The sequence below is a fragment of the Salmo salar genome, chromosome ssa10, assembly GCF_905237065.1.
Source record: "Salmo salar chromosome ssa10, Ssal_v3.1, whole genome shotgun sequence".
NCBI lineage: Eukaryota > Metazoa > Chordata > Actinopteri > Salmoniformes > Salmonidae > Salmo > Salmo salar.
Window position 1 is genome coordinate 122634461 of NC_059451.1, and position 26818 is coordinate 122661278.

The following is a 26818-nucleotide window of genomic DNA, read 5'->3' on the forward strand; positions in this document are numbered from 1 at the left end:
AGCCTCCAGTATTTATGCTGCAGTAGTTTGTGTCGGGGGGCTAGGGTCAGCCTGTTATATCTGGAGTATTTCTCCTGTCTTATCCGGTGTCCTGTGTGAAATTAAGTATACTCTCTCTAATTCTCTCTTTCTTTCTTTCTCTCTCTCTCTCGGAGGACCTGAGCCCTAGGACCATGCCTCAGGACTACCTGTCATGATGACTCCTTGTTGTCCCCAGTCCACCTGGCCGTGCTGCTGCTCCAGTTTCAACTGTTCTGCCTGCGGCTATGGAACCCTGACCTGTTCACTGTGATTACTATTATTTGACCATGCTGGTCATTTATGAACATTTGAACATCTTGGCCATGTTCTGTTATAATCTCCACCCGGCACAGCCAGAAGAGGACTGGCCACCCCTCATAGCCTGGTTCCTCTCTAGGTTTCTTCCTAGGTTTTGGCCTTTCTAGGGAGTTTTTCCTAGCCACCATGCTTCTACACTTGCAATGCTTGCTGTTTGGGGTTTTAGGCTGGGTTTCTGTACAGCACTTTGTGACATCAGCTGATGTAAGAAGGGCTATATAAATACATTTGATTTGATTTGTTGATGACAGCCAGCCACATCAAGGCCATTTCCAGAGCAGTCAATAATATAATAATAATATATGCCATTTAGCAGACGCTTTTATCCAAAGTGACTAACAACAGCGAGTGCATACATGTTGGTGTGGGTGTCCCCAGTGGGAATCTAAGCCACAATCCTTACCCAGCATGTTGGTGTGGGGTCCCCAGTGGGAATCGAAGCCCCAATCCTTACCCAGCATGTTGGTGTGGGTGTCCCCAGTGGGAATCGAAGCTCCCAATCCTTACCCAGCATGTTGGTGTGGGTGTCCCCAGTGGGAATCGAAGCCCCAATCCTTACCCAGCATGTTGGTGTGGGTGTCCCCAGTGGGAATCAAAGCCACAATCCTTACCCAGCATGTTGTTGAGCCACATGTTCTCCATCATGAGCAGTAGACCAATACACAAACATACTGTAGGATTCACATATATATTAATCTATATATGAATGTATATATTCCATACATCATATAGAACTTACCCAGCATGCTGGTTAGCCATAGGGCCAGGTCTTCCTTCATTGGCAAAAGGCTGGCTTCGTGGCGGCTGGCCAGCCATTGGCTGTATTGTTGCATATCCGTCAGGCCTGGGCCAATTGGCTGCTTGGGACTCAGAGAGCTGCACATGGTGAGTCTCTCCCGTCACCTTGAGAGAGGAGAGGGGTCGGACAGTCACAATAAACACTGGCCTTGAGAGAGGCGAGGGTCGGACAGTCACAACAAACACTGTTATTGAGAGAAGAGAGGGTCGGACAGTCACAATAAACACTGGCCTTGAGAGAGGAGAGGGTCAGACAGTCACAACAAACACTGTTATTGAGAGAGGAGAGGGTCGGACAGTCACAATAAACACTGTTATTGAGAGAGGAGAGGGTCAGACAGTCACAATAAACACTGTTATTGAGAGAGGAGAGGGTCAGACAGTCACAACAAACACTGTTATTGAGAGAGGAGAGGGTCAGTCACAACAAACACTGTTATTGAGAGAGGAGAGGGTCAGTCACAACAAACACTGTTATTGAGAGAGGAGAGGGTCAGTCACAATAAACACTGTTATTGAGAGAGGAGAGGGTCAGCAGTCACAATAAACACTGTTATTGAGAGAGGAGAGGGTCAGACAGTCACAATAAACACTGTTATTGAGAGAGGAGAGGGTCAGTCACAACAAACACTGTTATTGAGAGAGGAGAGGGTCTGACAGTCACCTGCTCTCCATTTAAGTCTGTCTTCACTTGAACCACTCTTTCCTTCTATCTATCCATCCTTCCACTCCACTTCTATCCCTCTCATTCTCCTCTACTGGTCATTTCATCCCTCCATTCAACCTCTTTCCCTCCCTCTCTCGTCATCATTTCCTCCAGTTACTGGCTCTTCACCCACACTGTCCTGCTAAACCCACACTATCCTGCTAAACCCACACTGTCTTGCCAAACCCACACTGTCTTGCCAAACCCACACTATCCTGCTAAACCCACACTATCCTTCTAAACCCACACTGTCCTTCTAAACCCAGCTCTGTTCACCCACACTGTCCTTCTAAACCCACACTGTCTTTCTAGACCCACACTATCCTACTAAACCCACACTGTCCTTCGAAACCCACACTGTCCTTCGAAACCTACACTGTCCTTCTAAACCCACACTGTCCTGCTAAACCCACACTGTCCTGCTAAACCCACACTGTCCTGCTAAACCCAGCTCTGTTCACCCACACTGTCCTTCTAAACCCACACTGTCCTTCTAAACCCACACTGTCCTGCTAAACCCACACTGTCCTGCTAAACCCACACTGTCCTGCTAAACCCACACTGTCCTTCTAAACCCACACTGTCCTTCTAAACCCACACTGTCCTGCTAAACCCAGCTCTGTTCACCCACACTGTCATTCTAAACCCACGCTGTCCTTCTAAACCAACACTGTACTTCTAAATCCACACTGTCCTGCTAGACCCACACTGTTCACCCACGCTGTCCTGTAAACCCACACTGTCCTTCTAAACCAACACTGTCCTTCTAAACCCACACTGTCCTTCCCATCCCACACTGTCCTTCCAAACCCACACTGTCCTTCAAAACCCACACTGTCCTTCAAAACCCACACTGTCCTTCTAAACCCACACTGTCCTTCTAAACCCACACTGTCCTTCAAAACCCACAATGTCCTTCCAAACCCACACTGTCCTTCTAAACCCACACTGTCCTTCTAAACCCACACTGTCCTTCTAAACCCACACTGTCCTTCTAAACCCACACTGTCCTTCTAAACCCACACTGTCCTTCTAAACCCACAATGTCCTTCTAAACCCACACTGTCCTTCTAAACCCAGCTCTGTTCATCCACACTGTCCTTCTAACCCCACACTGTCCTTCTAAACCCACACTGTCCTAAACCCACACTGTCCTACTAAACCCACACTATCCTACTAAACGCACACTGTCCTACTAAACGCACACTATCCTACTAAACCCAGCTTTCTCTACCCACACTTTCCTACTAAACCCAGCTCTGTTCACCCACACTGTCCTTCTAAACCCACACTGTTTTTCTAGACCTACACTATCCTACTAAACCCACACTGTCCTTCTAAACCCACACTGTCCTTCTAAACCCACACTGTCCTGCTAAACCTACACTGTCCTTCTAAACCCACACTGTCCTGCTAAACCCACACTGTCCTGCTAAACCCAGCTCTGTTCACCCACACTGTCCTTCTAAACCCACACTGTCCTTCTAAACCCACGCTGTCCTACTAAACCCACACTGTCCTTCTAAACCCACACTGTCCTACTAAACCCACACTGTCCTGCTAAACCCACACTGTCCTTCTAAACCCACACTGTCCTTCTAAACCCACACTGTCCTGCTAAAACCAGCTCTGTTCACCCACACTGTCATTCTAAACCCACACTGTCCTTCTAAACCCACACTGTCTTTCTAAACCCCCGCTGTCCTTCTAAACCCACACTGTCCTGCTAAACCCACACTGTCCTTCTAGACCCACACTGTACTTCTAAATCCACACTGTTCTTCTAAACCCAGCTCTGTTCACCCACACTGTCCTTCTAAACCAACACTGTACTTCTAAATCCACACTGTCTTTCTAAACCCACACTGTCCTACTAAAGTCACATTGCCCTTCTAAAGGCAAACTGTCCTACTAAACCCACACTGTCCTTCTAAATGCACACTGTCCTTATAAACCCAGCTCTCTTCACCCACACTGTCCTACTAAACCCAGCTTTCTCTACCCACACGTTCCTACTAAACCCAGCTCTCTTCACCCACACTGTCCAACTAAATCCAAACTGTCCTTATAAACCCACACTGTCCTTCTAAACCAACACTGTACTTCTAAATCCACACTGGCCTTCTAAACCCAGCTCTGTTCACCCACGCTGTCCTGTAAACCCACACTGTCCTTCTAAACCAACACTGTCCTTCTAAACCCACACTGTCCTTCCCATCCCACACTGTCCTTCAAAACCCACACTGTCCTTCAAAACCCACACTGTCCTTCAAAACCCACAATGTCATTCTAAAACCTACAATGTCCTTCTAAACCCAGCTCTGTTCATCCACACTGTCCTTCTAAACCCACACTGTCCTTCTAACCCCACACTGTCCTAAACCCACACTGTCCTTCTAAACTCACACTGTCCTTCTAAACTCACACTGTCCTTCTAAACCCACACTGTCCTTCTAAACTCAGCTCTGTTCATCCACACTGTCTTTCTAAACCCACACTGTCCTACTAAACCCACACTGTCCTACTAAACCCACACTATCCTTCTAAACCCACACTGTCCTACTAAACCCAGCTTTCTCTACCCACACTTTCCTACTAAACCCAGCTCTGTTCACCCACACTGTCCTTCTAAACCCACACTGTCCTTCAAAACCCACACTGTCCAACTCAACCCACACTGTCCTACTAAACCCACACTGTCCTACTAAACCCAGCTCGGTTCACCCACACTGTCCTTCTAAACCCACACTGTCCTTCTAAACCCACACTGTCCTTCTAAACCCACACTGTCCTACTAAACCCAGCTCTCTTCACCCACACTGTCCTACTAAACCCAGCTTTCTCTACCCACACTTTCCTACTAAACCCAGCTCTGTTCACCCACACTGTCCTTCTAAACCCACACTGTCTTTCAAAACCCACACTGTCCAACTCAACCCACACTGTCCAACTCAACCCACACTGTCCTACTAAACCCAGCTCGGTTCACCCACACTGTCCTTCTAAACCCACACTGTCCTTCTAAACCCACACTGTCCTTCTAGACCCACACTGTCCTTCTAAACTCAGCTCTGTTCATCCACACTGTCCTTCTAAACCCACACTGTCCTACTAAACCCACACTGTCCTACTAAACCCACACTATCCTTCTAAACCCACACTGTCCTACTAAACCCAGCTTTCTCTACCCACACTTTCCTACTAAACCCAGCTCTGTTCACCCACACTGTCCTTCTAAACCCACACTGTCCTTCAAAACCCACACTGTCCAACTCAACCCACACTGTCCTACTAAACCCACACTGTCCTACTAAACCCAGCTCGGTTCACCCACACTGTCCTTCTAAACCCACACTGTCCTTCTAAACCCACACTGTCCTTCTAAACCCACACTGTCCTTCTAAACCCACACTGTCCTACTAAACCCAGCTCTCTTCACCCACACTGTCCTACTAAACCCAGCTTTCTCTACCCACACTTTCCTACTAAACCCAGCTCTGTTCACCCACACTGTCCTTCTAAACCCACACTGTCCTTCAAAACCCACACTGTCCAACTCAACCCACACTGTCCAACTCAACCCACACTGTCCTACTAAACCCAGCTCGGTTCACCCACACTGTCCTTCTAAACCCACACTGTCCTTCTAAACCCACACTGTCCTTCTAAACCCACATTGTCCTACTAAACCCAGCTCTCTTCACCCACACTGTCCTACTAAACCCAGCTCTCTTCACCCACACTGTCCTTCTCTCATCCCACTCAGACAGCCCCAGTTCACTGACCTCCCAAAACCACCATATAAACTTTTTTTTAAAGGCCCCCAGTTTTATGTGCTGAGAGGTTCACTGACAGAGTAGGACTTTTAATGTGAGTTTTCAAAGAGTGTGAACTGTGATATCAGATTAGATGTGAGTTTTCAGAGTGTGAACCGTGATATCAGATGAGAAGTGAGTTTTCAGAGTGTGAACCGTGATATCAGATGAGAAGTGAGTTTTCAGAGTGTGAACCGTGATATCAGATGAGATGTTGAGTTTTCAGAGTGTGAACCGTGATATCAGATGAGATGTTGAGTTTTCAGAGTGTGGACTGTGATATCAGATGAGATGTTGAGTTTTCAGAGTGTGAACCGTGATATCAGATGAGATGTTGAGTTTTCAGAGTGTGGACTGTGATATCAGTGTAAGGACAGTGTAAGTTTCAAGTTTTATCAGTCATATGTACGGGATACACTTGGTGTACACCCTTTCCAACGAAATGCTTACTTGCAGGTTCCTTCTGGACCTAACAACAACAATAATACATAACGAAAGATAAGAATAGGAACATAGAGTAAATTGCTCAGTAGAATACATTTTGTTTTAGCGTCAGTATAATACAGGAAGGCACAACTGACGTGTATGTAATCACTGTGGGAATTGAACCTCAACCTTAGCGTTGCTACGGTATCGCCACACTCTGACCAACTGAGCCACCTTTAATTCAGTAATATAAGCAGGTGTCAGCTAGTTTAACCTGAATGTCTCTTATCTCGGGGTTTGTTGTTAACCCATTCTGTCCTCCTAAAGCAGATTTAACCTGAATGTCTCTTATCTCGGGGTTTGTTGTTTACCCATTCTGTCCTCCTAAAGCAGATTTAACCTGAATGTCTCTTATCTCGGGGTTTGTTGTTAACCCATTCTGTCCTCCTAAAGCAGATTTAACCTGAATGTCTCTTATCTCGGGGTTTGTTGTTAACCCATTCTGTCCTCCTAAAGCAGATTTAACCTGAATGTCTCTTATCTGTTTTTTTTCTCTTCTCTTATCCCATTCTGTCCTACTAAAGCAGAGGAGTAGGAGAGTGTACCAATGGAAGAACACAATCAGGGTACCTTTGTCCTCCTGGCCAAGACCTGGCTGTACTTACTGCTCTGGGCCTGGTGTGGCGTACATTGTATCTACAGCAGAGGTTTTCAAACTTTTTTTTGCCAAGGGACCGCCAGTCCAGGCAAACCGGTGTCCCCCGGGACTCCATCATATGTTAGCAAAAAATGTAAATAACACATCCTTGTCACGTCCTGACCAATAATAAGTCGTTATTTTCTATGGTAGAGTGGTCAGGGTGTGACACGGGGGTGTTTTTGTGTTTGTTCTATGTTCTCTATTTCTATGTTGGATTTCTAGTTTGTCTATATCTAGGTTGGGGTTTATTGGGTTGACCTTCAATTGGAGGCAGCTGTTCCTCGTTGCCTCTAATTGGAGGTCATATTTAGTAGGGGTGTTTTTTTTCTTCCTGTTGTTGGTGGGTAGTTGTTTCCTGTTTAGTGTATGTTCAACTGACGGAACTGTTGTCGGTCGTTTTTTTGTATTAGTGTTTTCATTAAAGTAAGTTATGAGCACTTCACACGCCGCGCCTTTGTCCCCTTTGTACGACCCGCGTTACAATCCTGTCTTATCATCAGGTGAATGATAATGCCAAGTAGAAGTAATCAACATTCTTAAATGTAAAGATTTGGTAGACAGTTACATTATTTTGACCTCCCCACCATTCATTGGAAGTGGAAGTGAGAACTAACATAGTCTATTAGCTAGAACGGTATCTTGGTCGGTAGAGAACATTTTGCAGTTTCTAAGTTAATTTCCATCAATTCTACACAGTTTGGCATGAAGCTAAGAGACAATTTTGCAGTTTAAAGTCAATTTCCATCAATTCTACACATTTTTTTCCATGGCTAATGCCGTGTTTCTCTGCTCAAACGCTTTAACTAAATCAACGGACATGCCTGGTTTTGGGAATGTTCGATTCTCCCAGACTTTCTAGTTTTAATTGATTGTTAGTTCTCAAAGACGGTTTTATAAAAAAATATATATAGTTCAATACCTTTTCTGCACACTTTCTATCTAGTTTTGGTCGTTTAAGTTGACATTGAAAACGTTTTTCCATCCTGAAAATTACCACTTATACCGCCCGCCTTAAGAATTTTCTATTCAGAAAAAAATCCTGTAATTATCTCAGATGACTGTTATTTCCTCCATATTAAAGGGATAGTTTGGGATTTTGGCAATGAAGTCATTTATCTACTTCCTCAGAGTCGTTAGCTAGTATGCTAACTGTTCCTGTAGACTTCCAGTCATTGTGCTAACACTAGTTAGCATTGGCTTGTGAAACTACCTCTAACTTCCTTCATACGGGACGCAGAGACATAAAATGGTATCTAAGATTGTATTCTGTTGCAGCTAGCGATATTCATAAAATAAAATAAAATATTTTTCAGATAAAATCCCCACCCCCCCAAAAAATGTCTTGATATTTCTCTGGTGCGGTTTACACTTCACAGTGAATCTAAATGTTCTGGGATCAGTTTCAGATCATAATGAATGAGATTATATTAACAGGAAGGACCTGATCCTAGATCCCATGTGTATATGGGCCCTTGTCTTGCCCCTGGTGTGGTTTACAGTGGTTCTAATGACACAGAACATTCTCAGTAACCCTGACAGGCCAGTTCCTATTCCCATCATTATATCCCACCTAGAACACTAGTCTGTTTCATATAGCAGCCAACACAGGACAGTGGGACTTCTATCTACTGTAGCAGACCAACAGAGAAGAAAGGAGAGGCTAGATGACGATATCGGTGTTATCTAGCTACAGTGAAACCTGAAACGGCAGCTCTCCAGGTGTCAATTTATTCCCACTCTTTTTCATTGTTACCCCCATAAACCACCCAAGCCAGACACTATCCCAACCCAGAGCACCCCAACACCACCCAATCCTAACACTATCCCACCACAACCCAATCCAAATACTATCCCAACCCAGAGCCCATCACCACCACCCAAGCCCAACACTATCCCAACCCAGAGCCACCCAACACCACCCAAGCCAGACACTATCCCAACCCAGAGCCACCCAACACCACCCAATCCCAACACTATCCCAACCCAGAGCCCATCACCACCACCCAAGCCCAACACTATCCCAACCCAGAGCCACCCAACACCACCCAAGCCAGACACTATCCCAACCCAGAGCCACCCAACACCACCCAATCCCAACACTATCCCAACCCAGAGCCCATCACCACCACCCAATCCTAACACTATCCCACCACAACCCAAGCCCAACACTATCCCAATCCAGAGCCCCCCATACACCACCCAATCCCAACACTATCCCAACCCAGAGCCCCCCCACCACAACCCAAGCCCAAAATTATGTGACTAAACTCAACAAAAATAAGAAGAAACTGTATTATGATGCCAAGATCAATGATATAAAGAATGATGGGAAAAAAACTTGAGTACTTTAAATGAAATTATGGGCAGAAAGACAAATTCAACTCCATCTTTCATTGAATCAGACTGCTTACTCATCACAAAAACATTTGATGTTGCCAATTGTTTTAATGGTAATTTCATTGGCAAAGTGGGCAAACTTAGGCAGGAAATGCCCACGACAAACAGTGAGCAATTATATTTATATTTGGGGCGGCAGGTAGCCTAGTGGTTAGAGCGTTGGACCAGTAACTGAAAGGTTGCAAGATTGAATCCCCAAGCTGACAAGGTAAAAATCTGTCGTTCTGCCCCTGAACAAGACAGTTAACCCACTGTTCCTGGGCTGTCATTGAAAATAAGAATTTGTTCTTAACTGACTTGCTTAGTTAAATAAATAAAATACTCATGCATAAAAAAACAAATAATGAAAGGAAAGCAGTGCAAGTTTGAATTTTGTAAAGTTAGTGTGGGAGAGGTGGGAAAATGATTATCGACCTCCTGGCATTGACAACTTAGATGGAAAGCTACTGAGGATGGTAGCTGACTCTATAGCCACTCCTATCTGTCATATTTTTACCCTTAACAAAGAGTTGCAGTCTGTTTTGGAATGGGTGGCCAGTAATAAACTGGTCCTGAACATCTCTAAAACTAAGAGCATTATAGACCTCAGCTGAATCTGGTAATGAATGGTGTGGCTGTTGAACAAGTTGAGGAGACTAAATTACTTGGTGTTGCCTTAGATTGTAAACTGTCATGGTCAACAGATATAGAGTCAATGATTGTAAAAATGGGGAGAGGTCTGTCCATAATAAAGAGATGCTCTGCTTTTTTGACACCACACTCCACAAAGCAAGTCCTGCAGGCTCTAGTTTTGTCTGATCTTGATTATTGTCCAGTCGTGTGGTCCAGTGCTGCAAGGAAAGACCTAGTTAGGCTGCAGCTGGTCAGGAACAGAGCGGCACGTCTTGCTCTTCATTGTAGTCAGAGGGCTAATATTAGTACTATGCATGCCAGTCTCTCTTTGCTAAGAGTTGAGGAGAGACTGACTGTATCACTTCTTCTTTTTATATGAAACATTAATGTGTTGAAAATCCCAAATTGTTTGCATAGTCAACTTACACACAGCTCTGACACACACACTTACCCCACCAGACATGCCACCAGGGGTCTTTTCACAGTCCCCAAATCCAGAACCAATTCAAGAAAGCGTACAGTATTATATAGAGCCCTTATTGCAGGGAACACCCTTCCATCTCATATTGCTCAAATAAACAGCAAACCTGGTTTCAGAAAACAGATAAAGCAACAACTCACGGCATAACGCCTCTCCCCTATTGGACCCAGATAGTTTGTGTGTATGTATTGATATGTAGGCTACGTGTGCCTTTTTAAAAAATGTATGTAGTTCAGTCCTTGAGCTGTTCTTGTCTAATGATGTTCTGTATTATGTTTCATGTTTTGTGTGGAACCCCAGGAAGATTATCGGCTGCTTTTGCAACAGCTAATGGGGATCCTAATAAAATACCAAATACCCCCCCAACCACCACCACCCCTACCCCACCACCCCAACATCAACGCCACATCACTCCTTCCCACAACCCACATCACAGAGGAGCAATACTTTTTGGCAGTAAATTGGCAGGGTATTTGGCCTTTATATTGTCTGTATGCTGGATGGAGTAACCGCAGCGGGTAAATGAAATACTACCCCACTCTTTCTCAATTGTATTCCTTGCCAGCCATTCATAGCTTAACACAGAGGACTGCAAAAAAAAAATGTACGAATTGTTAATGTTTTTAACTCCTAATGTTATCTCATTAAGTCTGATACATTACCACGGAAAGTGTTTCCGTATGGGGCTGATAGATTTATCGACAGAACGTCCGACCGAACGACCAACTGGGAGCCAGATGTATAGGCTATAACGCCTGACAAATTGTCATCAACAGCCAACTCCATACAGAGTTTATTTTCTCAGAGAGGAGATTGGGGTATAAGCAGGTCTTACGCATTCAGTGTGTGACCCACCATGTCTCTAACAGGATGTGAAGATTATAAAAACAATACGCAAAGAATCTATTCTGAGGCAGACCTGGACTGCAATATAGACAGGTTTTTGCAAATTTGGGACTTTTACATTGGTTTTACAATGTGGACGTTCATCCCGGGCAGGCTCAATTGACCCTTCGCTAAGCACAGGATAGTGACATCACAAGGATGCTGTCCAGCTGTTCCCATTACCACATAGGTTAAAGACATGCTCCACACATGACCTAAACACAGACAGCCCATTAGAACGGCTCCTGATACAGCCCATTATAGTGGCTCATGATACAGCCATTATAGTGGCTCATGTTACAGCCCATTATAGTGGCTCATGATACAGCCCATTAGAGTGGCTCCTGATACAGCCCATTAGAGTAGCTCCTGATACAGCCCATTAGAGTGGCTCATGATACAGCCCATTAGAGTGGCTCATGATACAGCCCATTAGAGTGGCTCAGAACAGCAGTGGCTCATGATACAGCCCATTAGAGTGGCTCATGATACAGCCCATTAGAGTGGCTCATGATACAGCCCATTATAGTGGCTCATGATACAGCCCATTATAGTGGCTCCTGATACAGCCCATTAGAGTGGCTCATGATACAGCCCATTAGAGTGGCTCATGATACAGCCCATTAGAGTGGCTCATGATACAGCCCATTATAGTGGCTCATGATACAGCCCATTAGAGTGGCTCATGATACAGCCCATTAGAGTGGCTCATGATACAGCCCATTATAGTGGCTCATGATACAGCCCATTATAGTGGCTCATGATACAGCCCATTACAGAGGCTATAATATTTATGTGGCTCACAATTTCAGCCTGTCACACTGAGCCCTCTGGAAAGCATGTGTGAGAATAGAGCATGCTGGAACACTATCACTCCCCCCTGACAACACACAAGCCTGTACTGGGTCCCCATGACAACACACAAGCCTGTACTGGTTCCTCCTGACAACACACAAGCCTGTACTGGTTCCCCCTGACAACACACAAGCCTGTACTGGGTCCCCATGACAACACACAAGCCTGTACTGGTTCCTCCTGACAACACACAAGCCTGTACTGGGTCCCCATGACAACACACAAGCCTGTACTGGTTCCCCCTGACAACACACAAGCCTGTACTGGGTCCCCCTGACAACACACAAGCCTGTACTGGTTCCTCCTGACAACACACAAGCCTGTACTGGTTCCCCCTGACAACACACAAGCCTGTACTGGTTCCTCCTGACAACACACAAGCCTGTACTGGTTCCCCCTGACAACACACAAGCCTGTACTGGGTCCCCATGACAACACACAAGCCTGTACTGGTTCCTCCTGACAACACACAAGCCTGTACTGGGTCCCCATGACAACACACAAGCCTGTACTGGTTCCCCCTGACAACACACAAGCCTGTACTGGGTCCCCCTGACAACACACAAGCCTGTACTGGTTCCTCCTGACAACACACAAGCCTGTACTGGTTCCCCCTGACAACACACAAGCCTGTACTGGGTCCCCATGACAACACACAAGCCTGTACTGGCCCCTCCATACTCTACAGAAGTAGTACACAACCCTCTTTATTATTCTCCTCATGACAGACATACACAAACCTGTTGTTGGTTCAATGTTAAGCCGAGGCTCCATACCTCTATCCATTTCCCGTTTTACTATCCTGTTCATCTAACCAAACAACATGTCTTTCCTGCATTGGCTTATGGTTGAGAGAAGAATAGAGGGACTGGACCAATAAATAGTCCATTTTGGAAGTCGTATCACTGACAGCAGAATCTACTAGATGTGAATAGAATAGAATAGAACTCTACAGAATATAACATAATCAAATAGAACAGAATACACACTTTATTGTCCAATTGGTTAGAATAGAAATTAATCTTCTGCTTTTTTTCCCCCCACGAATACCCCTAGACACAAGGGTTGCCAGGTTTGGGGCTTGAACCTGGCTGCATGGTCTGATCAAGTCTACCTGCTGTCCTTCTGTCCTGTCCTGGTAGTTTCCTGCTCAAGCTGTTGTTTGCTCATCTTGACCTAGAGACAGCACATCCCCCCCTGGCAGCAGTACTATGGTTCAACCAGACAGCAGTACTATGGTTCAACCAGACAGCAGTACTATGGTTCAACCAGACAGCAGTACTATAGTTCAACCAGACAGCAGTAATATGGTTCAACCAGACAGCAGTACTATGGTTCAACCAGACAGCAGTACTATGGTTCAACCAGACAGCAGTACTATAGTTCAACCAGACAGCAGTACTATAGTTCAACCAGACAGCAGTAATATGGTTCAACCAGACAGCAGTACTATGGTTCAACCAGACAGCAGTACTATGGTTCAACCAGACAGCAGTACTATGGTTCAACCAGACAGCAGTACTATGGTTCAACCAGACAGCAGTAATATGGTTCAACCAGACAGCAGTACTATAGTTCAACCAGACAGCAGTACTATGGTTCAACCAGACAGCAGTACTATGGTTCAACCAGACAGCAGTACTATGGTTCAACCAGACAGCAGTAATATGGTTCAACCAGACAGCAGTACTATGGTTCAACCAGACAGCAGTACTATGGTTCAACCAGACAGCAGTACTATGGTTCAACCAGACAGCAGTACTATGGTTCAACCAGACAGCAGTAATATGGTTCAACCAGACAGCAGTACTATGGTTCAACCAGACAGCAGTAATATGGTTCAACCAGACAGCAGTACTATGGTTCAACCAGACAGCAGTACTATGGTTCAACCAGACAGCAGTAATATGGTTCAACCAGACAGCAGTACTATGGTTCAACCAGACAGCAGTAATATGGTTCAACCAGACAGCAGTACTATGGTTCAACCAGACAGCAGTACTATGGTTCAACCAGACAGCAGTACTATGGTTCAACCAGACAGCAGTACTATGGTTCAACCAGACAGCAGTACTATGGTTCAACCAGACAGCAGTACTATGGTTCAACCAGACAGCAGTAATATGGTTCAACCAGACAGCAGTACTATGGTTCAACCAGACAGCAGTACTATGGTTCAACCAGACAGCAGTACTATGGTTCAACCAGACAGCAGTACTATGGTTCAACCAGACAGCAGTAATATGGTTCAACCAGACAGCAGTACTATGGTTCAACCAGACAGCAGTACTATAGTTCAACCAGACAGCAGTACTATGGTTCAACCAGACAGCAGTACTATGGTTCAACCAGACAGCAGTACTATAGTTCAACCAGACAGCAGTACTATGGTTCAACCAGACAGCAGTACTATGGTTCAACCAGACAGCAGTACTATGGTTCAACCAGACAGCAGTAATATGGTTCAACCAGACAGCAGTAATATGGTTCAACCAGACAGCAGTACTATGGTTCAACCAGACAGCAGTAATATGGTTCAACCAGACAGCAGTAATATGGTTCAACCAGACAGCAGTAATATGGTTCAACCAGACAGCAGTACTATGGTTCAACCAGACAGCAGTACTATGGTTCAACCAGACAGCAGTACTATGGTTCAACCAGACAGCAGGATGGTTTAATACAAAGCGCCAGAAGGCCTTGAACAAGAAAGGATGTGAAGTCGCTACCATCACAATACAGTATGACTGTTGCCTAAAGGGGAAAGGGGGATACCTAGTCAGTTGTACAGGGAAAGGGGGATACCTAGTCAGTTGTACAGGGGAGGGGGGATACCTAGTCAGTTGTACAGGGAAAGGGGGGATACCTAGTCAGTTGTACAGGGGAAGGGGGGATACCTAGTCAGTTGTACAGGGGAGGGGGGATACCTAGTCAGTTGTACAGGGAAAGGGGGGATACCTAGTCAGTTGTACAGGGGAAAGGGGGGATACCTAGTCAGTTGTACAGGGGAGGGGGGATACCTAGTCAGTTGTACAGGGGAAGGGGGGATACCTAGTCAGTTGTACAGGGAAAGGGGGGGATACCTAGTCAGTTGTACAGGGGAGGGGGGATACCTAGTCAGTTGTACAGGGAAAGGGGGATACCTAGTCAGTTGTATAGGAAAAGGGGGGGATACCTAGTCAGTTGTACAGGGAGAGGGGGATACCTAGTCAGTCGTACAGGGAAGGGGGGATACCTAGTCAGTCGTACAGGGAAAGGGGGGGATACCTAGTCAGTCGTACAGGGAAAGGGGGGATACCTAGTCAGTTGTACAGGGAAAGGGGGATACCTAGTCAGTTGTACAGGGAAAGGGGGGATACCTAGTCAGTTGTACAGGGAAAGGGGGGATACCTAGTCAGTTGTACAGGGAAAAGGGGGATACCTAGTCAGTTGGAAAGGGGGATACCTAGTCAGTTGTACAGGGAAAGGGAGATACCTAGTCAGTTGTACAGGGAAAGGGAGGTACCTAGTCAGTTGTACAGGGAAAGGGAGATACCTAGTCAGTTGTACAACTGAATGCCTTCAACTGAAATGTGTCTTCCGCATTTAACCCAACCCCTCACAACGACAAGACTAAAGGCTTGGCTGTGGATAGAGACTACTCTCATGCCTTCCCTGTGGCTCAGTTGGTAGAGCATGGTGTTTGCAAGGCCAGGGTTGTGGGTTTGATTCCCACAGGGGGCCAGTACAAAAAAAAAAAATGCATGAAATAAGATGTATGCATTCACTACTGTAAGTCGCTCTGGATAAGAGCATCTGCTAAACGACGTAAATATAATGTAGGCTGCTGTTTTATCATGAGGGTTCACAGTACAAAAGACATGGTCCAAGTCATATTCAATAACAATCTTTTCATTATATGACGAATCTACAGTATGTGAACTAAATCTTTCAACACACATCTTGTAAAAGGTATTTGGTATTTTATTAGGATCCCCATTAGCTTTTGCGAAAGCAGCAGCTACTCTTCCTGGCTGTCACGTGTGCTCCCTCTTCGGCCAGGCTGCTCGTTTAAGGCACACACCTGTCACCATCGCTACGCTCATTAGCGCATAATGACACTCACCTGGACTCCATCACCTCCTTGATTACCTGCCCTATATATGTCACTCCCCTTTGGTTTCTTCCCCAGTCGTCATTATTTCTGTTCCTGTTTCATGTCCGTGCGCTGTTTGTGTTACGTGTTTGTTTCATTTATTTATTAAATGTATTCACTCCCTGAACTTGCTTCCCGACTCTCAGCGTACATCGTTACACTGGGGTCCACATGAAACATCACATAATACAGAACATTAATAGACAAGAACCTCTGAAGGACAGAACTACATACGTTTTATAATGGCACATACAGCCTACATATCAATACATATAAACAAACTATCTAGGTCCAATAGGGGAGAGGCGTTGTGCTGCAAGATGCTGCTTTATGTGTTTTTTGAAACCAGGTTTGCTGTTTATTTGAGCAATATGAGATGGAAGGGAGTTACATGCAATAAGGGCTCTATATAATACTGTACGCTTTCTTGAATTGGTTCTGGATTTGGGGACTGTGAAAAGACCCCTGGTGGCATGTCTGGTGGGATAAGTGTGTGTGTGTCAGAGCTGTGTGTAAGTTGACTATGCAAACAATTTGGAATTTCCAACACATTCATGTTTCTTATAAAAATAAGAAGTGATGCAGTCAGTCTCTCCTCAACTCTTAGTCAAGAGAGACTGGCATGCATAGTATTTATATCAGCCCTCTGATTACAATGAAGAGCAAGATGTGTCGCTCTGTTCTGGACCAACTGCAGCCTAACTAGGTCTTTCTTTGCAGCACTGGACCACACGACTGGACAAGAATCAAGATCAGACAAAACTAGAGCCTGCAGGACTTGCTTTGTGGAGTGTGGTGTCAAAAAAGCAGAACATCTCTTTATTATGGACAGACCTCTCCCCATTTTTACAACCATTGAATCTATATGTTTTCACCATGACAGTTTACAATCTAAGGCAACACCAAGTAATTTAGTCTCCTCAACTTGTTCAACAGCCACACCATTCATTACCAGATTCAGCTGAGGTCTAGAACTTAAGGAATGATTTGTACCAAATACAATGCTCTTAGTTTTAGAGATGTTCAAGGACCAGTTTATTACTGGCCACCCATTCCAAAACAGACTGCAACTCCTTGTTAAGGGTTTCAGTGACTTCATTAGCTGTGGTTGCTGATGAGTATATGGTTGAGTCATCAGCATACATGGACACACAGGCTTTGTTTAATGCCAGTGGCAGGGGGCCTAGAGAGCTTCCCTGTGGTACACCACACCCTTCATGTTTGACATTAGAGAAGCTTCCATTAAAGAAAAATCCTCTGAGTTCTATTAGATAGATTGCTCTGAATCCACGATACGGCAGATGTTGAAAAGCCATAAAATATGTTTTCTCAACAGCAGGTTATGGTCAATTAATATCAAAGGCTGCACTGAAATCTAACAGTACAACTCCCACAATCTTCTTATTATCAATTTCTTTCAACCAATCATCAGTCATTTGTGTCAGTGCAGTACATGTTGAGTGCCCTTCTCTATAAGCATGCTGAAAGTCTGTTGTCAATTTGTTTACAGAGAAATAGCATCTAGCTTGATACGCAGCTAAGAGTGGCAGCTAGGCTAGCTGCTTCGCCAAGCATCTCATCAGACCCTTGGTCGGTAGTATCCCTGGACAGATAGCTGCAGTCCCTGCAACGGATGCCAACCGTGCCGCGGAATCCAAATTCAAAAGATAACTAGATAGTAACAAAACGTTTTTTTTTCATTAGAACACTTTTTCAGAGACTTTCACAACTTTCCAGAATAACAAACCCGAGTTCTTTCCTCGTTCCGCTTTCAATGCAAAGTGTCACGACATGCGGTGGAAGTCTGAAGTAAAGGGAGATATATAGGGCCTATAGAGTAGCCTAAAGAACATGGAGGTTAGTGTTGTAAGGGTCCCTTGTTGTGGAGGACCATGGCTTTTGACCTCGACCTCTAGCTATGACCCACATACTGACACACACACACACACACACACACACACACACACACACACACACACACACACACACACACACACACACACACACACACACACACACACACACTTCCTGTCACACCATGGCACTGAACACCTGGAACAGGGACACCACACATACACACTTCCTGTCACACTATAGTGGTGAACACTGGATACACTGAGCCTTGATGGCAAACCCTATCTCCCTAAAAACAACAGCTACACACACATATCGCAGCAGCGACACACACGTGCAACATTCCAATGTCTACTGTGGGACAGCCCTGACAAACAGAGGCAGAGCACAGACCAACTAACCACTGTTATCATTGTTACTGTCCTCCCATAGAGCTCTGTCCTGTTGCTCTTTCCTTTCCCAGGTCATGGTAATTGTTACTGTCCTCCCATAGAGCTCTGTCCTGTTGCTCTTTCCTTTCCCAGGTCATGGTAATTGTTACTGTCCTCCCATAGAGCTCTCTCCTCTCTCCCGGCTACCCTTTCCCAGGCCTCTCAATGTACTGTGGCCTTGATCTCTGTCTGCTGGAGGAGAAAGTTACACAACCATGCCCTGGCCCTGTCCCACCGGCCAAACACAATCCACCTAAGCCTTGTTCACATTGGCACTTTGAAGTGACTCAAATCTAGCTAGCTGACCGCTGTGGCTACCTAGCTAGCTGACCGCTGTGGCTACCTAGCTAGCTGACCGCTGTGGTTACCTAGCTAGCTGACCGCTGTGGCTACCTAGCTAGCTGACCGCTGTGGCTACCTAGCTAGCTGACCGCTGTGGCTACCTAGCTAGCTGACCGCTGTGGCTACCTAGCTAGCTGACTGCTGTGGCTACCTAGCTAGCTGACTGGTGTGGCAACCTAGCTAGCTGACTGCTGTGGCTACCTAGTGAGTTGACTGCTGTGGCTACCTAGCTAGCTGACTGCTGTGGCTACCTAGCTAGCTGACTGCTGTGGCTACCTAGCTAGCTCACTGCTGTGGCTACCTAGCTAGCTGACTGATGTGGCTACCTAGCTAGCTGACTGCTGTGGCTACCTAGCTAGCTGACCGCTGTGGTTACCTAGCTAGCTGACTGGTGTGGCAACCTAGCTAGCTGACTGCTGTGGCTACCTAGTGAGTTGACTGCTGTGGCTACCTAGCTAGCTCACTGCTGTGGCTACCTAGCTAGTTGACTGCTGTGGCTACCTAGCTAGCTGACTGCTGTGGCTACCTAGCTAGCTGACTGCTGTGGCTACCTAGCTAGCTGACTGCTGTGGCTACCTAGCTAGTTGACTGCTGTGGCTACCTAGCTAGCTGACTGCTGTGGCTACCTAGCTACCTGACTGCTGTGGCTACCTAGCTAGCGGACTGCTGTGGCTACCTAGCTAGTTGACTGCTGTGGCTACCTAGCTAGCTGACTGCTGTGGCTACCTAGCTAGCTGACTGGTGTGGCAACCTAGCTAGCTGACTGCTGTGGCTACCTAGTGAGTTGACTGCTGTGGCTACCTAGCTAGCTGACTGCTGTGGCTACCTAGCTAGCTGACTGCTGTGGCTACCTAGCTAGCTGACTGCTGTGGCTACCTAGCTAGCTGACTGCTGTGGCAACCTAGCTAGCTGACTGCTGTGGCAACCTAGCTAGCTGACTGATGTGGCTACCTAGCTAGTTGACCGCTGTGGCTACCTAGCTAGCTGACCGCTGTGGCTACCTAGCTAGCTGACCGCTGTGGCTACCTAGCTAGCTGACCGCTGTGGCTACCTAGCTAGTTGACCGCTGTGGCTACCTAGCTAGCTGACCGCTGTGGCTACCTAGCTAGCTGACCGCTGTGGCTACCTAGCTAGTTGACCGCTGTGGCTACGTAGCTAGTTGACTGCTGTGGCAACCTAGCTAGCTGACTGCTGTGGCTCCCTAGCTAGCTGACTGCTAGCTAGCTAGCCAAAAAGGACTAGTTTTGAAAGTGTTCTTACACTATGATTTTGAACATTCAAAGTAACTGGGAAACGTCCATGGCGAGGCATTGAGTACCACAGTATGAGTCATAATACCCATAAAACCTAGCAGTCAAACAGGGAAATGGTTCCAATTGTTTTTTCCAATAGGGGATTTTAGGAACACTTAAATGAAGGGCTGTGTTTCGTGTAGGCTTACCCTGGCGTGATGTTTTGATAACTGTATAAATCTCTCTAGGACAAGGTGACTTTTATCAATATATTCAACTGTATTTACCCCCCAAAATGAAATGCTAATTAGCTGTTAATGTGGCTATCATAAAGAACTACAAATGCCATGATGATCTGGACGAGCCATGCCGAATCGAGGCAAAGGTAAGAATCTCTGGATTATCTATCTAATGTTAGCTAAATGTAGTAATGAATAAATTGGCTACATTTCTTTAAAATGGACAATTCTTTGAACTGTTTTGTGAAAGTTTTAAATTGACACAATACCTGTTAACAAAGGTGTAGGATATCGATAATGTGCAGGAGCTTGCAGGGATTTGTAGTTTTGCATGATGTCTACTTTGACACTAGTTAGCATTTTCTAATCTGAGAGTAAATAGAGTTGAATATATTGATAAATGTCACCTTGTTTTAGAGAGATTTACACGGTTATCAAAACGTCACATCACGGTAAGCCTACAGGAAACACAGCCCTTATTTTAAGTCTTTCTAAAATCCACTATGGGGAAAAATGAATAAAACCATTTCCTTGTTTGACAGCCAGGTTTTATGGGTATTATGACACCTCCACTGTGGGCCTCTATGGTTATCACCTTAGCTTGCTACATAACTTCTGAGTGACCACCACCAATCAGCCTTCACCACTGGGCACACACCAGTCGTTACTATGACAACTAGTGTAGCCATATCAGGAAATGACTGCTGTCTGAACACACGTCTGATCTGCTCACTTGTAAACTTGCTGTTTGAACAGTCAATATTCCAAAACGGATTTAAAAAACTAAACTCATTTGAGCATTTTATTTTACTAGGCAAGTCAGTTAAGAACAAATTCTTATTTTCAAAGACGGCCTTGGGACAGTGCCTTGTTCAAGGAGGCCGAACAACAGATTTTTTAAAACCTTGTCAAGTCAGGGATTTGATCTTGCAACCTTTGGGTTACTAGGCCAACAGCGCTAACCTCTAGGCTACGCTGCCGCAGCAAGAACAAGGCTCTAGTCTCACATGACAACAATGCATATTTTAGCTCAAGAGTTGGTCATGGCTCAAAAGAATACATTCCACTGAAGAACAAGGCCTCCTGTAGCATCCAATGAAATGCACATCTTTACGTGCTTGTTGTGAGGAACCACAAATTGAGCTAAGCTCTTCAAAGTAAACATACAGGTAACTGTTAAAATAATGGAAACACAAGTAAATGAGGGATACAAAGTATATTGAAAGGTGTGGTTCCTGAATTAATTAAAGCAATTAACGTCACATCGTGTTCAGGGTCGTCATAGAGATAGATAGAGGACTCATCATGGATTTAACCCCTTTTTAAGCATGGACATTGCCATTGAGTAGTCAACTGGGTGGGGATTCCTATGAGCTTGGAGAAAATCAGCCAATGAAGAATAAGAAGAACAAATATTACTTCAGCCATGTTGTCACATACACTATAATGGCACATATACAAAGATGAGTCCTCTATTTGTCTCTATGGTCATGTATAAAAAAAAAAAATGGGCAGTCCATTATTTTGGTTACCATGGCTATGCCCCCATCCACAGGGCATGAGCGGTCCCTGAATGGTTAGATGAGCATGAAAACGATGTTAACCATATGTCATTGGCCGTTTCAGTCACCTGATCTGATGGTACATTGCAGCTGTTCTGGCTCGTGGTGGTCCAATGCCCTAGTAACACACTTTATGTTGATATTTCCTGTATTTTGGCAGTTACCTGAATGTGTGAAAATTTTATTTTATTCAAAGTAAACATATGTGTGAAAATGGATTTAAGTTATACAATGTAAATATACGGTATGTGTGAAAATATAGTTAAGTTATTCAAAGTAAAGCATGTGCTCCCAATAGTTCCCACAGAGACCTTTTAGGTGACCCTGGAAAGCGTAGACATAACAACATAGCATAACCCAGTTGGCTCCAGATGGGACCAGGACAGACAGGGTCTCATAAGGAATCACGGAATGCTGCTGAGTCACTCAATGAAAACACAAGCAATTATTTCTCTCCCTCACTGCCCTTCACTGTGCTGTGGCCTGACCTCTCTCTCAACCAGAGATTTGTATCTGTATTTATTATGGATCCCCATTAGTTCCTGCCAAGGCAGCAGCTACTCTTCCTGGGGTTTATTATGGATCCCCATTAGTTCCTGCCAAGGCAGCAGCTACTCTTCCTGGGGGTTTATTATGGATCCCCATTAGTTCCTGCCAAGGCAGCAGCTACTCTTCTTGGGGTTTATTATGGATCCCCATTAGTTCCTGCCAAAGCAGCGGCTACTCTTCTTGGGGTTTATTATGGATCCCCATTAGTTCCTGCCAAGGCAGCAGTTACTCTTCCTGGGGTTTATTATGGATCCCCATTAGTTCCTGCCAAGGCAGCAGCTACTCTTCCTGGGGTTTATTATGGATCCCCATTAGTTCCTGCCAAGGCAGCAGTTACTCTTCCTGGGGGTTTATTATGGATCCCCATTAGTTCCTGTCAAGGCAGCAGCTACTCTTCCTGGGGTTTATTATGGATCCCCATTAGTTCCCGCCTAGGCAGCAGCTACTCTCCCTGGTGTCCAAACACATTAAGGCACTTACATTACATATAAAACAAAAGATAAAACAGTACATCATATAACATTATTACACCACTACATATCTACAATACTAAATGTATAATACCACCATACAACAATATTACAATGTACTGTACACGTGTGTAGACTGCGTGTGCTAGCGCGCGTATGTGTGTGTGTATGAGTGTGTCTGTACCTCTGTGTCTCTTCACAGATTTTACAACACACTGTGTAACCCTCAGGCCCCTACTCCACCACTACCACATATCTACAACACACTGTGTGCCCTCAGGCCCCTACTCCACCACTACCACATATCTACAACACACTGTGTGCCCTCAGGCCCCTACTCCACCACTACCACATATCTACAATACACTGTGTGCCCTCAGGCCCCCAACTCTACTACCACATATCTACAATACACTGTGTGCCCTCAGGCCCCTACTCCACCACTACCACATATCTACAATACACTGTGTGCCCTCAGGCCCCTACTCCACCACTACCACATATCTACAACACACTGTGTGCCCTCAGGCCCCTACTCCACCACTACCACATATCTACAATACACTGTGTGCCCTCAGGCCCCTACTCCACCACTACCACATATCTACAATACACTGTGTGCCCTCAGGCCCCCTACTCTACTACCACATATCTACAATACACTGTGTGCCCTCAGGCCCCTACTCCCCCACTACCACATATCTACAATACACTGTGTGCCCTCAGGCCCCTACTCCACCACTACCACGTATCTACAACACACTGTGTGCCCTCAGGCCCCTACTCCACCACTACCACATATCTACAATACACTGTGTGCCCTCAGGCCCCTACTCCACCACTACCACATATCTACAATACACTGTGTTCCCTCAGGCCCCTACTCCACCACTACCACATATCTACAGTACACTGTGTTCCCTCAGGCCCCTACTCCACCACTACCACATATCTACAATACACTGTGTTCCCTCAGGCCCCGACTCCACCACTACCACATATCTACAACACACTGTGTTCCCTCAGGCCCCTACTCCACCACTACCACATATCTACAATACACTGTGTTCCCTCAGGCCCCTACTCCACCACTACCACATATCTACAATACACTGTGTGCCCTCTGGCCCCCTACTCTACTACCACATATCTACAATACACTGTGTGCCCTCAGGCCCCTACTCCACCACTACCACATATCTACAATACACTGTGTGCCCTCAGGCCCCTACTCCACCACTACCACATATCTACAATACACTGTGTTCCCTCAGGCCCCGACTCCACCACTACCACATATCTACAACACACTGTGTTCCCTCAGGCCCCTACTCCACCACTACCACATATCTACAATACACTGTGTTCCCTCAGGCCCCTACTCCACCACTACCACATATCTACAATACACTGTGTGCCCTCTGGCCCCCTACTCTACTACCACATATCTACAATACACTGTGTTGCCTCAGGCCCCTACTCCACCACTACCACATATCTACAATACAGTGTGTGCCCTCAGGCCCCTACTCCACCACTACCACATATCTACAATACACTGTGTGCCCTCAGGCCCCCTACTCTACTACCACATATCTACAATACACTGTGTGCCCTCAGGCCCCCTACTCTACTACCACATATCTACAATACACTGTGTGCCCTCAGGCCCCCTACTCCACCACTACCACATATCTACAACACACTGTGTTCCCTCAGGCCCCTACTCCACCACTACCACATATCTACAATACACTGTGTTCCCTCAGGCCCCTACTCCACCACTACCACATATCTACAATACACTGTGTGCCCTCTGGCCCCCTACTCTACTACCACATATCTACAATACACTGTGTTCCCTCAGGCCCCTACTCCACCACTACCACATATCTACAATACACTGTGTGCCCTCAGGCCCCTACTCCACCACTACCACATATCTACAATACACTGTGTGCCCTCAGGCCCCCTACTCTACTACCACATATCTACAATACACTGTGTGCCCTCTGGCCCCCTACTCTACTACCACATATCTACAATACACTGTGTGCCCTCAGGCCCCTAATCCACCACTACCACATATCTACAATACACTGTGTGCCCTCAGGCCCCGACTCCACCACTACCACATATCTACAATACACTGTGTTCCCTCAGGCCCCCTACTCCACCACTACCACATATCTACAATACACTGTGTGCCCTCAGGCCCCTACTCCACCACTACCACATATCTACAATACACTGTGTGCCCTCAGGCCCCTACTCCACCACTACCACATATCTACAATACACTGTGTTCCCTCAGGCCCCCTACTCCACCACTACCACATATCTACAATACACTGTGTTCCCTCAGGCCCCCTACTCCACCACTACCACATATCTACAATACACTGTGTGCCCTCAGGCCCCCTACTCTACTACCACATATCTACAATACACTGTGTTCCCTCAGGCCCCTACTCCACCACTACCACATATCTACAATGCACTGTGTGCCCTCAGGCCCCCTACTCCACCACTACCACATATCTACAACACACTGTGTTCCCTCAGGCCCCTACTCCACCACTACCACATATCTACAATACACTGTGTGCCCTCAGGCCCCCTACTCTAATACCACATATCTACAATACACTGTGTGCCCTCAGGCCCCCTACTCCACCACTACCACATATCTACAATACACTGTGTGCCCTCAGGCCCCCTACTCCACCACTACCACATATCTACAACACACGGTGTGCCCTCAGGCCCCTACTCCACCACTACCACATATCTACAGTACACTGTGTGCCCTCTGGCCCCCTACTCTACTACCACATATCTACAATACACGGTGTGCCCTCAGGCCCCCCTACTCCACCACTACCACATATCTACAATACACTGTGTGCCCTCAGGCCCCCTACTCCACCACTACCACATATCTACAATACACTGTGTGCCCTCAGGCCCCTACTCCACCACTACCACATATCTACAATACACTGTGTTCCCTCAGGCCCCCTACTCCACCACTACCACATATCTACAATACACTGTGTGCCCTCAGGCCCCTACTCCACCACTACCACATATCTACAATACACTGTGTGCCCTCAGGCCCCCTACTCTACTACCACATATCTACAATACACTGTGTTCCCTCAGGCCCCTACTCCACCACTACCACATATCTACAATACACTGTGTGCCCTCAGGCCCCTACTCCACCACTACCACATATCTACAGTACACTGTGTGCCCTCAGGCCCCTACTCCACCACTACCACATATCTACAATACACTGTGTGCCCTCAGGCCCCTACTCCACCACTACCACATATCTACAATACACTGTGTGCCCTCAGGCCCCCTACTCTACTACCACATATCTACAATACACTGTGTTCCCTCAGGCCCCTACTCCACCACTACCACATATCTACAATGCACTGTGTGCCCTCAGGGCCCCTACTCCACCACTACCACATATCTACAATACACTGTGTGCCCTCAGGCCCCTACTCCACCACTACCACATATCTACAATACACTGTGTGCCCTCAGGCCCCCTACTCTACTACCACATATCTACAATACACTGTGTTCCCTCAGGCCCCTACTCCACCACTACCACATATCTACAATGCACTGTGTGCCCTCAGGCCCCCCTACTCCACCACTACCACATATCTACAACACACTGTGTTCCCTCAGGCCCCTACTCCACCACTACCACATATCTACAATACACTGTGTGCCCTCAGGCCCCCTACTCTAATACCACATATCTACAATACACTGTGTGCCCTCAGGCCCCCTACTCCACCACTACCACATATCTACAATACACTGTGTGCCCTCAGGCCCCCTACTCCACCACTACCACATATCTACAACACACGGTGTGCCCTCAGGCCCCTACTCCACCACTACCACATATCTACAGTACACTGTGTGCCCTCTGGCCCCCTACTCTACTACCACATATCT

At 46.1% G+C, this 26818-nt stretch overlaps 1 protein-coding gene across 2 annotated transcripts in view; it reads right to left on the reverse strand.

The window, feature by feature from the left end:
- Positions 1 to 26818, reverse strand: part of LOC106561804 (growth arrest-specific protein 2) — a 74564-nt gene that overhangs the window by 38821 nt on the left and 8925 nt on the right. For both annotated transcript variants that reach the window (XM_014126049.2, XM_014126051.2), the window contains exon 2: positions 1079 to 1242. In XM_014126049.2, the coding sequence (XP_013981524.1) occupies positions 1079 to 1223 (145 nt within the window). In that variant the 5' untranslated portion in view covers positions 1224 to 1242. The remainder of the gene's footprint in view (positions 1 to 1078; positions 1243 to 26818) is intronic.